Consider the following 17,744-nt stretch of genomic DNA (forward strand, 5'->3'; position numbering starts at 1 on the left):
GTGACCGTCACTTCTTAACACGAACCAACAGACTCCAACATAAAGATTAACCTGTGTGATCACTCATCGACAGTGGTGCCAAACAAACCGTTAAGAGCAGATTACCCTAACCCTAACTTTAACCCTAAGTATAAATTAAGATGTAAACTTAATGGGTTAAACCCTACAGTCATTAATTCATTCCTGCTCTACTTATTCTCACAACTGTGTGAAGATGTTTTTCCTACATACTGCAACTTTAAGAATATTTTTGTCCTGTAAATGGTTTTTAATTCTTTGATACGTAGCAGCTTTACAGTTAAGAGTCTAGTTTTGGTCCTGTATTGTACTCATTAGTTTGGCAGATTTATTTTGTGGTTTGTCTAATTTTATTTTATTATTTTTTGTAGCATCAACACATTTTGTCATTACTTAGGTAGGTTGGTATATATACGTAACTTACATGAGAAGAAGGCACGCGAAAAAGAAACTCAAAAGCCAAAAGGATCCAAAGGAAGACTGACTGCCGCTGTATAGTGATATTCATTTGGTGACAGAGATTGACAAATAACAGCTGCACTTTGAACTGCAGTGCAGATAGTAGTCATTTAATTTGAAAAGTGACAACAGTGAATACAAATGTAACATTTTTTTCCCCGACCAAAATGTCACACAGATTTCCCCTGCAACCCCTTATTTCTTTCATCGTGGCAATTAAACAAACAGCAGTTTATGACGCTTCATTTAAATAAAGAATAAAAAGTAAAATAATTGAATAATACACTTCTTCTTTCCACTTTCCGGCAGCCACAGTCTACGAAGAGTTTGACAAACAGTCCACATGGCACTAGAGATTTCTTCCACAGATCACTCACAGGACACCAGCCAGGCTTAACCCTAATTGGATTAATTGCGTGCTATATGGCAACAAAGTTTTTTATTTTATTTTTTTTAATCGGAGCAATGCAACACCAACGCAGAAAAGCCCAGATTCTTGTACCACTCCTGATCGGGACTGATTGGTAGGCGACGAGCTACAAAGTTAAAATCCGTACACTCAGAAGCAAGCGCTCTGTGGCAGTTAAAAAGGTTGGCTTTTGTGCATAAACATGACAATGAACATGGTTTCCACACTGCAAATACAGTATCTACATGAACGAACAGCACAGCGAAGAAGTGAAGACGATGCCGTGAAAATGCCACTGTGAAAAGGGTTCCGGGAATCTAAAAATCGGACCGAGGCGTCATAATCAACGGCAATTTAGCTGAGGCAAACTGAGGGCCTGTGATGGAACGGTTTGGCATCTCTTTGCTTCAAAAAATCTTAGCCAAACTCCCGACCCAAAAACAATAAATACCTAATAACTAACCACTGCAAATTCATTCAAAATAAACTATACTCTTGCGACTTTAGCGAAGGACATGTTTCTGGCAGTGGTGACTACAACTCCTCAATATCGTCAATAAACAGCAAGTCACCCCCATCGTGATTTAAATCCCTCCGATACTGTAAGGCAGTCCAATCTCTTTCATCGTTGACATCAAGCCAGAGATAAAGTTCAGAAGTCGCCAATCAAAACGAATGACTGAATTCCTCTAACCTCAGCTGGCGAACAAAGGTCTTTCTCATCATTTAAATCAATATCTTGTGGTATACATTTCTTACGCCACTTTTGAAATCGCTTTGAGAAACCCCTGAAAATAAAAGGCATCAAAGGAAGAAACTGGCAGGATGTGGGGCTCACAGGTTGATTTTTTTTTGTTGTTGTTGTTTGTTTGTCCGTTAGAAGCGCTCCTCGTCAGGGGGCGTTCGCCGTTTTGGTGGCAGCGCTGCACGCTGGTTGCCATGTCGGAAGTATGGAGGGACGGAGGTTAACGGTGCGATCTGGCTGCTCAGAGGTCATGACGGGATGGCGTGGCTTCTTGAGTCAGTCACAACCCAGAGCAGCACCAGCTGAACAGCCACCGTGAGCCAGAGAGAGGGACTCAGGCCGGACCCCCTGCCGCAGTCGGGCTTATCCTCCTGGAGCCAAGCACGAAGGAAGAAAACAAGTTACTCTTTTATTAAAACAATCAATGGCCGCTTGCTAAACTCCTCCCCCTGCTTGCTAAACCCCTCCCCCAAACAGTAGTTATCCGGTCAAAACCTAGGGACCAATTTCAAGTTTACGAGGCAGTTTTAGTAAGAGTTACACAACGACTACATAAGTTTGTAGTTTCTGGCCTTTCTAAAACGATTAAGTGTAAGAATGCGATTACCATGTCTACACAATAGGTCAGGACAGCTCTTCATAGATATAGTCAGAAGAAGCTGTCTTGCAAGGATACTACACAGAAAAATATGGAATTTGATACGTGATGGTACGTAATCTTAATCTTGACCTAACAGTCAATGTCAGTACCATTCACCATTGAATTTAAACACTGTGCTTAAGTTTTAGTTTTAGCTTCAACCGATATATCAGATAAAAGTCTGCACAGTCCCGTTCATACACTGTACGCCAGATTTCCAAACAATGTTCAAGATCTTTAAGGAAATTTAATGGTGAATGGTGAACATCTTGAATATTATATGATATTACATTAGTGCTAAATGGTTAAATGATTTAGAACACGATTCCACATTATACGATTATTTCCGTTGCTACTGTAGGTAATAGTGGAGATAAGATAAAATTAAAGTTGTTTGGTTTTGGAGAATGAAAATGGTAACAGGTATTCAACAACTTAAAACCCTTCAAACTAAGCCCATGAATGTCGGACATGTTACAAAATGTAATTAGCAAATATTTTCATTATTAATTAAATATCTGGCGTCGGTTATTTAGCTGGCAACTGTGCAGGTGATTTTGGAGACAATATGTATATAGAATTATAAACTTATTTCTATTTCTTGCATACTTGTATATCAGCTTATACTATTTGTTTAGCTTATAACTATCCTACACTAATTTCATTTTTACTAGAGTTTTTGTTTTTAATATATATGCGCAACTGAGCTTCTGTGACCGAGCAATTTCCCTTGGGGATCAATAAAATCCTTCTAAGTCTAAGTGTAAGGGGAGAGAAGCTTAGCAAACGTTTAGTTGGAACGACACAAGGATAATACAGGTGGTCAGAAAATATAAAAAAGCTTCAAAATGACTTTTTTATACTTGACTGGAAAACTTTGAGCCGCTGTCTACGACCAAAACTGATCCCATGCTCTCTGCATGCTCAGCACTCGGAGGTGCAACGGAAAAAATGTCATGCCTTGATGTTTTATTTTTTGTTTTGTTTCGTTTTTTTTTATAGCGAAGGGGAGGAAAGTTGCGAAACACCCAAAGAGACCCACAAAAATCTGGATGCAAATGAGAAGTGAGTGGTCTGTTTTGGCTAGCGTCTGGATACATTAGCGATCAGTGGGGACAGCGGCGTCTACGGCCAGGGACGGACAAAGACAGATGGGGGAAAGACACAGAGAGCACGGGTTTGAAGTTCAAGGTCAGGTGAGACGAGGGAAAGAGACGCTGGTGTAATAGGAGAGTGAGTGACAGGTGAGAAGGATGAGCGTGGGAAAACGTTGGGACGTGGCGAAAACACAAGGGGAGGTAAGGTGAGGTGAGGCAAATAAACAGGGTAGAAACAAAACACGAGTTCCAAGCCAAAGACTGTTAGATTGAGCATTAGATAATGACAAAATGTTAATGAGAGGAAGAGCTAGTGTTATGGGACTGACCCGAGACAGCACATGAACAGTGGCAGCAGTAACATGAGCAGAGAGGAAGCCAATGGGGAGCCTGCGCTCCGTCGGCACATGGCCTCATCCTAACCATCAACAGCCAATCACAAGGCGGGAAACGGAGAAAACAGAGAGAGAAAGAAAGAAAGAAAGAAAGAAAGAAAGAGAATCATGCAGCAAAAGATCCACACGGTTAGCAAGTTAGGAAGCAAACATGAGCAGAAGAGGCAGAAAAATTCAGGTCGGGCGGACAAAATGCTACGAGACAGATGCGATCCCCGGAGGGACGAGTGCGTGGGCGTCCGCATGTTGAGTGCGCGCGAGAGACAGCGCAGGCTTGCGAGTTCATTCTTAAGGCAGAATCCCTGACACTGGAAAAAGACTATAGAGTGAAAACAAACAGGGCGTCCGAGCGTGGGGGTTTCACACGCAAAGACTCATAAAAATGTTTGTTTGGCTTAGATATTCATAAGTCGAGTAACAGCCGGCTGTTTATCTTTGCATGGGAAACCTACGCAGCTTTTGAGGGATTTCAAAAACACAGAAAAGAAAACTGAAAAGAGAGAAATGACATGTGTCGTGTAAAGATATTAGTGGTGGAAAGGCGCCATGAGTGAGTTTCCTTCACCGATGTATTGTTTCCAAATTGGGAGAGAGCAGCTTAAGGAGTTTGGACATTTGCCAGCAACCAGAAGGATTTTAAACTAGAAACTGGTCATTGTTCCCTAATTCTAATTTCCTGCTGCCTCCGGTTTTCTAGGTGTTTTATTCTGAAACATTTGGACGAAAATATGATCTGATCCCCTAACTTCGCATTTCTGCTCGGCTCCACGCCGGTCCTAGCATCTTTCCGCTAATTGTTTCCCTGTAAGAGCCCACAATTCGCCTTGCCTTGGGTCACACTGTGCTCCGGTTCCAGCAGCGTCAGGCAGCAGTCGTAGTGAAATTATAAACTCATGGTGCGCAACCCGGCCAGCACTAAACGATACACAGACACAATGAAGAAGAGCGTCTGGTGAAGGGAGCGCGGCGTCTAGCAGCCAAGGAGCCAAACATTCCCTTTCAGATTCGGGGAACATTTAGCTCCTGTTGTCCAGGTGCAAAAAAAAAACAAAAACAGAGTAAAGGCTCCAAACTGTTTCAAACTGCGCTCAAGTAGGTTTGGCGGAAGCGACTTACCTTTTCGTTATTGTCAAAACAAACCGCGGGCCCTTTCCTGTACCGAGGATTTAGGGCCATTTTGCACGGATTGGGCCCATCAGCTGGAGGGAGTAAAGTCAGGAACATGACACAACTTTGGATTCAGATTTTGCATCAGTATTAATAGCGGCAAATTAAAATTTTAGAAGATGTGACGCGTCGATTACTAAACGGAACACATTTCGAGCGCGTTGCTCAATACCTCAGTGATGTGGCAGTCAGTGTTTCAAGGCACCGCGTTTTCCTTTTTTTTTTTTTTTTTTTTTTTTTTTTTTTTTTTTTTGTCTGCATTTGTCTGCATAGTTGAACACCACAGGGTGTCAACATTATATGAGGTTCATGCAGTTATATTCTTGCAGCTGAAAGCTTTATTACTTCAGTGCGTGAGTGTGACCATCACCAGCCCTCCCTGAGAACTGTCCTGTTGAACTTTATTGAGTGTAGTGACCTTGTGTGGCAGGGAGGGCAGTGCTACACCTCAGTGAATAGAGGGGGGGAACAAAGGAAAGAAAATATGTAGAAGGATGGACAGTGGAGGAGATTGATTGTGGTGCTAGTAGGAACTAGTGGAGTACAGGGTTCTGTGCTTCCCAAGTCACCTCACTCAAGTATGACTGGGTACAGTCATCTCTGGAGAGATGAGAGAGTCCAGGGGGGGTAAGGGTGTCCCAATGGAAGGAGAGAAATCTGCCATAGGGCACGTAGTGACAGAGTGAAAGCGAAAATCCAGCCCTTAATAGCCGGGACTCATCAATTCTTTTTGATGTGATCCAGCACGGGCTGGCAGGTGACAACACACATGCATGTGGGCATTCCCTAAATATGAGTGAGACCATTACCAGGGCCCAGAGTCAGGTCAGAAGCCCCAGCGCCCGAGAACCTCCACCCCAGTGTGGGGCGCATGGGTGACAGGACCAGAGAACCACCGTAGCCACGGGGCAAGCCACACCCCAGCGCAGAGGCGAGCGACGACCAACACCCCCAGACCCGCCAAGCAAGCACAAGTCGGTGCAGGCCAGAGCAGCTCCCCATACCCCCCACACCCCCCAGCCACTGCAGCCCGTCCACCCACCGCCGCCAACACCCCCCCCAAAGACCCCACCCCCCGCCCGCAGGGCAGCCATGGACACCTCTCCAGCCGAGAGGACCCCCCCAGGAGCCCAGCAAAGCCCCCGCAGACGGGCACCAGCCGAGCGCCAAACCAGGGACGGGCCATCCGAGCAGGGGGGCCAAGGTGCCGGCCCCGTGCCCCTGGCGCACCCAGGCCAGGGAGACCACGGGAAGAGGGAACCCCCATCCGCCAGGGAGAGACCCCAGCCCCCCATCGAAGGGAGAGGGAGAGCACCAAGCCACCACCCGAACCAGTCGATACCGGAACAACCGGGCACCCAAGGGAGCCGCCACGAACCCGTCGCCACGCAGCACCGGGAGACAAAGCCAGGCCAAGAGGACACCAGAGAACCTAGGTAGGTACCCCTACCAACCGCCGTGGGGCCACAGACCGCCAGCCCAAGATCCCCCTGCTAGCGGAGGACCAGGCCCCCCAAGCCATGCCAAGGGATAATGAAAAGTGACAGTGTCCCTATTACTGTGCTTCCTCAGTCCCTGATGAGGAAGCAAGCCCCTACACCGTGACCCTGTGACCCTGGATGTGGTGTGGTGCATTAAGACAGGGGGCAAACAGGAGGCAAACAGGAGGGTCAGAGGACTGCAGCACACTACTGTCCTGCAGCCTGCCCTGACCCTGACCGATCCTGGGTGGACCCCTAAGGTGAGGTGCATTAAAAACTTGGGATGGGCACCGCGTTTTCCAAGAGGCTTTATCTGTAATTGACCGCAGCCATGTGTGTTTGAGAGAACATCACAGATTTGTTTGTAAGCTATTCGGCAGTCTTGTCCCACACGGCCATCTGCCACACAGATTCAGAGACAGAGAGAAAGAGAGAGAGAGCGTCTGCATCCCGGGCCCAGTTTGCAAATGTCAACTGCGGCGGAAATGCTCGCTCATTGTCACGGCTGCGGAATCTGGAAACGAAGAATTGCGGGCGAAAGGTAAACAGAAGCCCGGAGAAAAGAACATCGTGTCGTTCACCGCGAGCGCCCCTTCAACCGCAAGTCATCCGCTAATCTGTGATTATCTCGTAAAAAGGACAAACTTTTAGAACATCTGCTGGCTGAATCAAACGTGCCCGTGGCTGTGTCAGGTTAAAAAAAATAATAAAATAAAAAGGATACATTGCTGTTCGTCCTGTATTAACGGCTTCGTGTCACATGATGTGCAGGTGCCTTTTGCATCAGTTATGATGAAGACCAGGTTCGTCTTGGGCAGCTTTTCAGCATGGTAGAGCCTGGAGGGGGGGGAGCAGACACACAAGAGACCTGAGAGCAGTTGTTGACACATGGGCTTGAGTCCAGAAAAGATACAATTTCACTGAAAAATGCTCCTAAGAGGTGAATATTTATCCAGAACGCAGTGAAAAGAATGCACAGTTTATCGACCCTATAAAAGGAGACTGTTATTGTTGCGCATACGGCAATCAGGCATAACATTATGACCACTGACAGGAGAAGGGAATGACACTGACGATCTTGTGACTATTCTGCTGGGAAACGTTTGGATCTGGAATTCGTGTGGATGTTACTTAGACATGTACCACCCACCTAGACCAGACCAAAACATAAAAACGGTAACTCAACATCTCATTATCTTTTTGCCAGACTCCCTCAGAAGGCCCACGTCCACTCGTGACGAGTCCAAACCTGCACAATATCAGGAAGGTGGTCATAATGTTATGCCTGATCGTTGCGTACAACCAACTCTTTTATCTTCGACACGTCCGCAAGCTGCAAACACAATGAAAAACACTGTGCGTCCCCCCGACCGCTTTTATTCCCAAGGGGGCATAAACCCGCTGTGCCACCCCACTGTCCCCCCGAGAACTTTACTGAAACCCACATGTCGCCGGTGCACAAATGATTTTCTCTGCTCTTTTTATGGCCGTCGTTAAAAAGAAACGTGTGTGCGGCTAATGTGCAGGAACGCCGCGCGGCATGCGGGCAGGCACTCCATTAGCCCGGCACGAGGGGGCCTTAAACCCGCCGCCCGCACACACACACACAGACACACACACAAACAGACACACATCCGAACGCGCCAAGACGGTGGTCCGGGCCAGTGGCTTGACTTCACCTTTATGGTATGTGAGTTTTTACAACCTTCTCTTAGTGCCATCGCTGGGGACTTCATTTGTTTGTCAGGGATGCAAACTTATCGCAGCAACTCAAACTTTTCTATACACGCTCTGTTAGCTCGGCGCGCATAAATGCTCCACGGCTACAGCCGTCGGTGGCTTTACCTGGAGCAGTTCTCACAGTCGACTGAGCCCCGGAAAGACGGGCTGTCGGTCTCGAAGAAGTACTGAGTCTGCTCGGTGATGCAGACCTCCTTGAGCATGGCATCTGACACTTCATCATCCATTTCAGCTGTGGAAGGACGCGCAAGCAGATTTAGGTCAAACTGCATTAGCATACACTTAAAACAAACAGACAAAAAAGATCGAACATAAAACTGACACCAACGACCGACGTAAAATGATTGTTTTTTGAGTGTCTTCAGCTGTTACACACTCCACCGTGTTATCACGCTAGTGGCTTTGTAGCATGCAGTTGATTATTATCATTTCTTTTTATATAGAAGCTGCCTGCTGTTGTTGGAAACTTGCTTAATGAAAGAGTCGAACAAATTACAGGGTGTAAAGCCAAAGCACTGATGAGCTAAAAGACGCTAAAACGCTAATTACATAGTAAAGCAGAGAGGGGAACTGCAGAGTCAGGCGATTTATCACTACAAGGCTACATTACATTACATGCAGTTAATGGATTCACTGGACATATACAAAAAAAATTCACTCACATGCATGTACTTTTGGGAATTTTCATATACGTATATTAATTTCTTGGAAACTAACCTAAGTATAGCACTGTTGCACTATTGGAAAAGCTTAAAGGAATACGCTACCCCTACCTAAAATTTCGTCACTCACAGTATTCTGCAGAGTTGGATAAGTGATAGAAAGCCTTTTTAAATCTGTTTAGGTATTGTCTTAAGCTAAAAGCTTTAGCTTAACATAGGCGCTGTAATGTTGATTGATTGATTGATTGACTGATTGATTTTTAAAATGAGACTGTCTGTATTAATGAACATTTACACGTTAATATGAGAGATTATAGCCATACGGCTAATTTCCTTTTTGCACACATTTTGCACACATCCCTACCATCATTGCACATATCCCATTAACACTATTGCACACATCCCTGCCATCATTGCACATATCCCATTAGCACTATTACACATATCCCTACCATCATTGCACATATCCCATATCCCTACCATCATTGCACATATCCCATAAACACTATTGCACACATCCCTATCATCATTTCTCATATCCCATAAACACTATTGCACATATCCCTATCATCATTGCACATACACCATTATCACTACTATAACCCTATTGCACATAATGCTTTAATACTGTCACACATGACTGCACTGAACAGAGCCCAAGTCAACACATTTAAAACAAATTAGGCACAGTCCCCGAGAACAAGCCCCATCAGCGGACAAACATTTTCACAGAGGGTTATGATCACAGTTATGATTTTCTAAAAGCCATGCTTTGAGATGTTTATTAAATGAAGTGAAGTGTGGTAGTTTGAGATGCCCGTACTGAGAAAGCAGACTGCCCAAAAGCATTGCTTCTAAATGGTACTATGTAGCGTTGCCAATTAACAGGTCGTTCGCAAAAGTGATAAATAAACTCCTGAATTCTCCTAATTACCTCAATGCAATTAACACGAAGGGATAGCCTAGGGCAGATATAGATTTTGGGACTATATCACAGCAAAACACTGGCAAAGCAGCACCTGAACACCAGTCAGTTGGGGGCTTTAACCCTGACCTTAGCGCTACCCTAAATTAACCACTGACCCTCACAGAAGTGGTTTCCCTAATTGGTCAATTTTGTGCCTAATTGCACCAGCAGTCCCAAGTTAACAGGTCCCAAATAGTTTTCTCACATGCCAGTTGTAGTATCCAGTCATGCTGATGCTTTTCTCCCAATTGGCGCCACTAATGTAATATGATGAAGAAGAACCTGGGAACTAAAATGACCACCTGGTAGATGTACATCTACAACGGCCAGTGAAGCCGTAGATCGCATCTTGATCTATCAGGATAATGTAGTGGAACATTATGATGTTGTATTAATGTTGATTTTTGACATACACAATTTTCTTAGTCTATAACATGTTCGTGTGAGATTTTCCCATAATGAATGCATGAATGGTTACAGCCAAAAGGTCTTGGCTGACTACACGGTGACATTTGACCATCAGATTGGAGCGAGTTCATCTTCGCGTCCAAGAGCAGATTTGTGCCAAATTTGAGAAATTCCTGCAAGTCACAACCGAGATATTGCCTTGCCAAGGACTGCACGTATCAACCCCAAAACATAATGCTTTTGGTCACGGTATGACGCTGGCATATGCAAAAAACAAACAAACACAAGGCTTTCTTTTCGGAGAAGATGAGCAAGTTTCTCTGGAAAATGAATTCAGTTGTCACGTAGTAGTTTGGCGGCAGCAGAAATGTCATGAGACAGACATGTCAAAACTCTGGTAAATTAAATCCAAACTACGTCCATATGGTCAAAAAAAGGATTAAAGTTAAAAGGAACATCTTCATCACGTCATCAAGGCTGTAATTTTGCTTTGTTTTGAAGCCATATTTTTCTAATGCCACATTTGTCTCCGCGTAAAATATACACAAACACAGCTCCATATCCGGAGGATCTGGTTCACATGTGCAACATTGGAAAATCCCCCAAAGTTGAACTCTTCTACAAATATATTCTCACTCACTACATAATTCTGCCTGGTGACTATTATACTTAAAAGAGTGATTAATATCTTTTAAGGCCCTTTCAGTTCAGCTAAGAATTAACATTTATTACAATTAAACCACCATTAGTAAGACATCGGAGCTGTGCAGAATGGGCTAAACGTGCAAAAATGGGATAAAACCTCAGGATTTATCTTAAATTAATGGAAGCTCACCTGCGTCCAGGAAATTGGGGAATGTGATGCTGACCAGCAACTGCTGCAGTATTGACCTAAGGAGCAAAAATGAATCCCAAGGATGAAAAATGTCTGGATCCATTGGAGCGTAATGCACGATAAATCATATGTGTAAACGCTAATGCAAAACCAAACTAAACTCACAACATGTGTGTGACTTAAAGGCTGTATTTTATCCAACTGAATATGTATTAAATGTTAAAAAAAAAACAAAAAACCTTAATGCATGCTTTGATACTGCTGTGAATAGATTTTATTGGACGTACTGTAAAACAAGCTGTTAATGACATCAGTGCAGAGACGCTGAGCATAAATCGAGAGAAGATTCTGTGGAATGTCGACTGTCTTGGGAACAATTCAGCTATTAAACAGATGCTATTCTTTGTGTCCATTTGGAGGAACAAATCCTTGCATGCTTTCCATTAAATACCGGGTTTAAGGACTTACAAGGCTGGCTTTTATTTTTGCTCTTAATCATTTGAAGAAGAAGAAGAAGAAAAAAAAGATGACACTAAAACCAAGCATATTTTTAAAAAATGGACTCACCAGGTTGCAGCTGTCGCCCACCATCCCAAATTCAAAATGTCAGCGATGGTCGGCTGGGAGGGATGTAAAACATGCAAATTAATATTAGAACATGTTTAATAAATACAAATTATTCAATTCCGAAATGTTGAATCACTGGTGTGTGCTTTTTAATAGCCAATAGCGCAAAGACCAAAATGTCCAGCCAGAGAGTTTCTACTTCTTCCTCTCCTGTGGAAATTAGAGCACAATCCTCTTCAACAGATGTGAAGATAAATATGTACACAAAAACCAGGCGAGACAACAAAGTAGCACACGGTTCGAATAAAAGGCCCGACATGCTGCTTTGATTATGCTTAGCATGCGAGGGCCTTGTTTTGGTGAATCAAGGCTGTATTCCTGCTCCTTAGTTGATGCGGGCTTGAGTCATCGGGGATCTTAACTGACCGTGTTTGAGGCATCACTGACTGTAGACAGCGTCTTTGATCACGACATATCTGCAGCTTTCATCTCACCTTGGCCACTAAAGCATGGTGTACACATTCAAATCTAGCCAGGAAATGACCTGGATGTATTTGTGTGTGCATCGGTAAAGGGAATTTCAGAGACACCTCTGAATGCTTTTATCTTTAGTACCAATCAGCTCGCTAGGGCTTATGGGTGCCTGTGATTTCAGCTACAAGAAAAAAAAACACAAGTTTCAGCGCAAGGCAATTTGCATCATTTCTCTGCAAAAGTGACGAAAAACAGCGCCTGGTCTACATCACTTTCTGTGTTAGCCAAGACCACCTAATCCTGTTACAGTTGCTGCAACTCCCACTCTAACGCTTTCACCATACCCTCCTGTTTCCCTTCTCATCTGCTCCATCCAGATTTATGGCTCCCCGGCGTGAGACGGTCTGCGCGCTTGCGGCCACTTGGAAGTGTGCGATCAAGCAGGTACGAGTGCAAGCGGCGCTCATGCATGCATGCATGAGTGCAGGGGAGTGTATGTGCAGGGAAATCGAAAGGTGTGAACATGTAAGTATGCAGGTTGTTGTTGCTCCTGGCTTATGTAACTCACCACGTAGACGGATCGCAGGCCTGCAGCCGCCTTGCTCTTTTTCACGGGGTCACAGAGCGACTGGTAGTCGTAGGTGCTCTTGGAGGTGAACAGCGACGAGTTGACCAGGTTCTTCATGAGGACGGGGTCGATAACGCCAAAGAAACGGCCGATCTAACAACAGGAGGGAGAAGGAGGTGACTTTTTTTTTTTTTTTTTTTTAACAGCGCTTTTGCAGCATAGTTTAGAAGATGGAATCCCAACAATATCAAGGTATAAATAAAATTTACTGGGGGAAATGACTGCAGTGACAATAACCCATTGAGAAAATGAACATTGCAGATGCACGTGATTTCCTCAAGGTTTCTCATTTACTGAGTGCTAAAACTTTTTTTTTTTTTTTAATACGGTCAATCCCCGATGGTTAATTCTACATACTACACGTGCGCAAAACAGCATGTATACATGTGCAGTAAATGTCCCCACACGCTGTAAATCACCCACAAACCAAGATGATAGGCTTCAGTATAATCTGATTAACGCAGTCCACCAGGGCGGCCATAAATTTCCACTTAGAGGAAATCTCAGCATCTCAGAGGTGTGACACGACTGCGAGCATGGAAGTGTTTAAGTATCCAGAAGGAGCGTGTACAGTAAGTAATCTCTGCGCGTGCGCGCGCGCTCTAGGAAACTATCATTTTCCTTCCACTTTGCAAGGTCACTGTTAACAAGCCGTCCTCCACGTATCCATTCCTCCTTTAGTCTAACAGCCAAAGGATATATAAATCTTGCAGCGTATAAGGTAAAGGGAGCCTTCTCTTCTTTCCCTGTGCAATAACACAATAATGAATTAACAGTCACAGCCCTGTTGGCTGCAGACTCCCCGAGGGTCTTTTTGGAGAAAGAAAAGGAATGAACTGGAGGCAGGACATAAAGAGGGAAAGAAGAGAAACCTTGCTCCTGTAGGAAATATGATTGAGGGCATGGAGCCTTTTCCAAACAAGGTTCCTGGGTTTTAGTGCTGCTGCCAAACTTCAGAGGGCAACTGATTTATCCAGCGTACACCCAGCCCTGATTGGGAAGGAGTTGAGGCCGTATGAAAAAACATTTACGCGGGCGTCAGCAGGGGCCCGGTGTTAGCGCTTAGCTCGGGACAATGAGGAGGCAGAAATGTGCACACTTTCTGTATTTGGGTTTGTGTGTGTGTGTGGGTAATGATGATTGTAAATGATTGCTGGTTGTGTTGGTATTTGTGGAGGGTGAAGTTAGACTGATTGAAGAATCCCAACTGGTTTGCCAAACCATAATCATTTGAAGCTTTGTTTAAACTTCCTTTGTCAAATCTATGCAGACCCTACACCAATCAGGCACAATATTATGACCACGCTCCTAATCCTGTGCAGGTTTCCCTTGTGCCTCCAAAACAGTTGTAACTCATCAGAGAATGTACATCTGAGGGCGTCCTGTGGTGTCTGGGTCCTATAGGTTGAGAGGAGGAGGCCACAGATACTTGATCAGTCTGAGATCTAGTGGATCCAGTCTCGATTGGCTGCTGCCATCATTGCTATTGGGTGGGCGCGCCTGGTCTGGTCTAGGTGGTAACATCTACATGATTGCCAGGTTCAGAAGTTTCCCAGCAGAACATTGTATTGTCACAAAATGGTCAAAGCTGTTTACTTCTCCTGTCAGTGGTTTTAATGTTATGGCTGATCAATGAGTGGATCACGTTGGAGTTCATAAAGATTCAACAACAGTTCATCTGACTCACTGCAATTCAGAAAAGAGAGAACACGTTGGAGGAGACAGTGTGTGCGACCTTTTAACTGACCGAGGTAGAAAGCCGTTCAATTTCCTCAGCTTGTCCAGTCCCTGACAGACATGGACCACAGCCGAAGTGAGAAGTTCCATATCTGGGTGAGGTGCCGATCGGGTTACAGCGTAGAAGATTTAATGCAGAAGTTTAAATTAAGCTTCGAGTTTATTTATTTAAGGCCAAGCTGGGCCTTGTTTAGAATATGAAGAATGTCATGCGCATTAATCAAAACCATATTAGTCCCTTGAGATAACGGCACGGTTCCTTAAAAAACAACAAGGTGTGGTGAATGTATGGAGGTTTGGGAAGAATTTAAAAAAAAAAATCAAGAGCAATAACCTCTTAATTGTATCTCATAATTAGAGTTACACCCCAATTGTAATTGAGATGGATTATCTGTCATCATGTGACCTATAGAGCTTTGGTAGCGATCTAACTTTAAAGCCTCCCATTCTGGGAAGTGACGTCAGCAGAGCAAAACCAATCCAGTGATGGAGACAGTGTTAATAACTGGTGTAGAAAGGCTATATACGAAGCCAGTACTTGGAACATGGGATCATTCTTTTTATCTGTCCAAAAAGCGTTTTGTTTTACTTGCAAGAAAATTATCTTAAATTATCTTTTTTTTTCTGGCTTAAGAGACCAGTCACAAGAAAATTTCAAGTGATATCCCTGGCTTCTAATACGGTATAATTAAATTGTTATACTATATTAAATTTAAAAAAAAAAAAAAAAAAAAAAAAAAGGAGTCATTTCCATCCAAAAGAAAACATCATTTGTGCCTGATGTCAAGACAATCATCCAGCTAGCTCTGATCTTAAAATGAATGTGGCACAAACTTCTAATGAGGCCTCCTTCGTAAGGAAGTTATTAGTCTCCAATAATTATAGTATTCTGTTATTACATCGTTAAAGAATGAGTCGGAGAATCATTCTCATCTAAAAAAAGATTAGTTGTTACTATTGATTAATAAATCATTGACTTATAAAAGCTATTAGGGTTTAGCCAACTATAAAAGTGAGCTATAAAAGTCATTTATAAAAGCCAATAAAGTGTGTTTGAATGTGGTGATGATATTTATTATTTTTCTGACAACCTAGATTACGGTTTATAAAACGCCCACCTGAGGAATATAGTCATCCTGATTGGACATCACCAGGAAGCCACCGTCATCCAGAATGACACAGTCTATGTACTGGAAACACACAGAGATAATTAAACTGGTGTTACATTCTCATGATCCTTAAAAGATGTAAAAAAAAAAAAAAAAAAAAAGGAAAACCTCTTACCTCATTGTTCTTCTCACAGCCACAGATCTCGTCATTGCACTTAAAACAGAGCAGAGCGGATGAAAAGTTACGCCGTGAATCAAGTGTACGTCTGTGAGAGCACCATGTGACGCGCAGATACGATCTACTCACATTCATCCTGTATGTGGTGTTAATGAACCTCGCCATCCACGCACTGATGTCCAACTTCACACCGACCACTGGGGGAAAGACAAACACAAAAGCCAGACGTCCTAGATCATATCGGACCTTTGCGTCAACTTTACACTCTGAACTTCAAAAATGCAAACTTGGCTAAAGATCACAGGGGAGCGGACAGCTTGATGTGTGGTTTGTGTACGCGTGTTTGTGTGTGTGTGTCAAAGAGTGGGGATGAAAATGGACAAAAGAGGAGGAGCGGCCATTAGGGAAGAGACTACGAGCGTGTCTGGAGGGATGGAGGTGCGTGAGTAAGGCTTTGAGGTTACAAATGAAGGTGTGTAAATAAGATGCATGGCTAAAAAAAGTGTAGAGGTAGAAGACACAAGTTGAGGAATTGTGTGTGTGTGTGCCTGCACTTGTGTGTGTCCTCACCAGCTGGTTTGAGTACGACATCGTCAACCTTGAGGTTTACTGCTCGGCTCACTAGGACTGAGTCGTCACTTGCTGCAAGAACGACAAAGGAAACACTGTGTGGACAACATGCACACACACTTCACTTTTTATTTCAAGGCTATAAAGATATTATTGGCTCGTGTCTACCTGTTAGTGTGACATTCTCCCTAAATCAGCTCGATAATATCCACTCAGCTGCCAGTTCATTAAGAACACCTAGCCAAAACTAATGCAGGCAAAGTAGCAGCTCTGCAATAAATCTATACAAATGCAACAATTGACGATTTCGGTGGCTATTTTGGCCAAACATTTGAAGCTCTGTAAATAATTCGACAGGATTTAGCAGCAACTAAAAAACTATTAAACTGACGATCGTGTAAATACACAACACAGCGGTTGTTACTCACTACTGTTTTCTTTAGCCAGGTAGGGTGTCGGAGTGAAGATATAAAGATCATTGTCCAGACTTCTCTTGTAGAAACTTGACTCATACGTCTCAGCTTCTTCTTTCCAGTACAGTCCAGCACTGGCAAATACACAAAAGAAACACACACAATCGCAAACAATACCATGGATAGACTTATCATAAACACAACACGCCCTGTATACATTATATTATAATCCATAAACCAGTTTCCAAATTCTTTCTGCCTTTCTCATGAGAGTAATTTAGTTAAACGTATTCACACCACAATGTGCTCATAAACTTGATTAAGGGGTACCCCAGGGATTTGTTTTGGTCCCATTGTATTTTCCCTTTAAAAGCTTCCACTTGGCAAGTCTTTCATTAATATGGTTCTAACATGTCGTTCTTATGCAGACGACACACTGACACAGCTATGTTTAAGATGATTTAGCTCAATTCTAAGATGTTTCCACCTATTAAACACTACTCAAACACTCATGATGTACATCTCTTTTGATTCCTGCCATACTTTCAAGTAGTTTATGACATGAAAAATACCATTATAAGATATAAAAATCACTTATCATCATACTGTTATTGAGAGGAGGTGTGCAAGCCTGAAGACAAAGCTCTTAAATAAATAGCTTAAGGTAAAGCTTTAGCGCTCAATGCTGAAATGTTACTTCATTTAGAGAGAAACTGAAGTTTAATTAAAGGAACTAGTTGAAATGGTGTGATCCAACGTGAATGCTTCTCTGCATAACTTTCTCATGCTATATATCCAGTCTGGCCTGGGAAACTCTTGCAAGTCCCCAAGAGAAGTAGCTGGGGGTATAAAAATAATGCCCAGTGGTTTGCCTATACCAACATTACCCCTACCATTACTTATAAAACATAAAGCACTACATGGGTAAGTCGCAGCTCTCTTTGCAGACTGCATAATTATTCTTTATCAGATAATCCCAAATACATAATCTACTCCTTCCCATGCTCCTAAATCAACCCCCTCTCCTCCATCATTTGACAGATAC

The 17,744-nt window shown here is 43.4% G+C and overlaps 1 protein-coding gene across 3 annotated transcripts in view; it reads right to left on the reverse strand.

Moving 5' to 3' along the window:
• Positions 1-566: 566 nt before the first annotated feature.
• Positions 567-17,744, reverse strand: part of cacna2d1a (calcium channel, voltage-dependent, alpha 2/delta subunit 1a) — a 91,612-nt gene continuing 74,434 nt past the window's right edge. For all 3 annotated transcript variants that reach the window (XM_047574797.1, XM_047574796.1, XM_047574795.1), the window contains 12 exons: positions 16,715-16,833; positions 16,287-16,358; positions 15,846-15,913; positions 15,714-15,752; positions 15,548-15,619; positions 12,633-12,785; positions 11,591-11,643; positions 11,024-11,079; positions 8,257-8,383; positions 7,136-7,248; positions 4,880-4,962; positions 567-2,002 (listed from right to left, as the gene is read on the reverse strand). In XM_047574797.1, the coding sequence (XP_047430753.1) occupies positions 1,880-2,002; positions 4,880-4,962; positions 7,136-7,248; positions 8,257-8,383; positions 11,024-11,079; positions 11,591-11,643; positions 12,633-12,785; positions 15,548-15,619; positions 15,714-15,752; positions 15,846-15,913; positions 16,287-16,358; positions 16,715-16,833 (1,078 nt within the window). In that variant the 3' untranslated portion in view covers positions 567-1,879. The remainder of the gene's footprint in view (positions 2,003-4,879; positions 4,963-7,135; positions 7,249-8,256; positions 8,384-11,023; positions 11,080-11,590; positions 11,644-12,632; positions 12,786-15,547; positions 15,620-15,713; positions 15,753-15,845; positions 15,914-16,286; positions 16,359-16,714; positions 16,834-17,744) is intronic.

The sequence above is a fragment of the Mugil cephalus genome, chromosome 22 (genome assembly GCF_022458985.1).
Source record: "Mugil cephalus isolate CIBA_MC_2020 chromosome 22, CIBA_Mcephalus_1.1, whole genome shotgun sequence".
Lineage (NCBI taxonomy): Eukaryota > Metazoa > Chordata > Actinopteri > Mugiliformes > Mugilidae > Mugil > Mugil cephalus.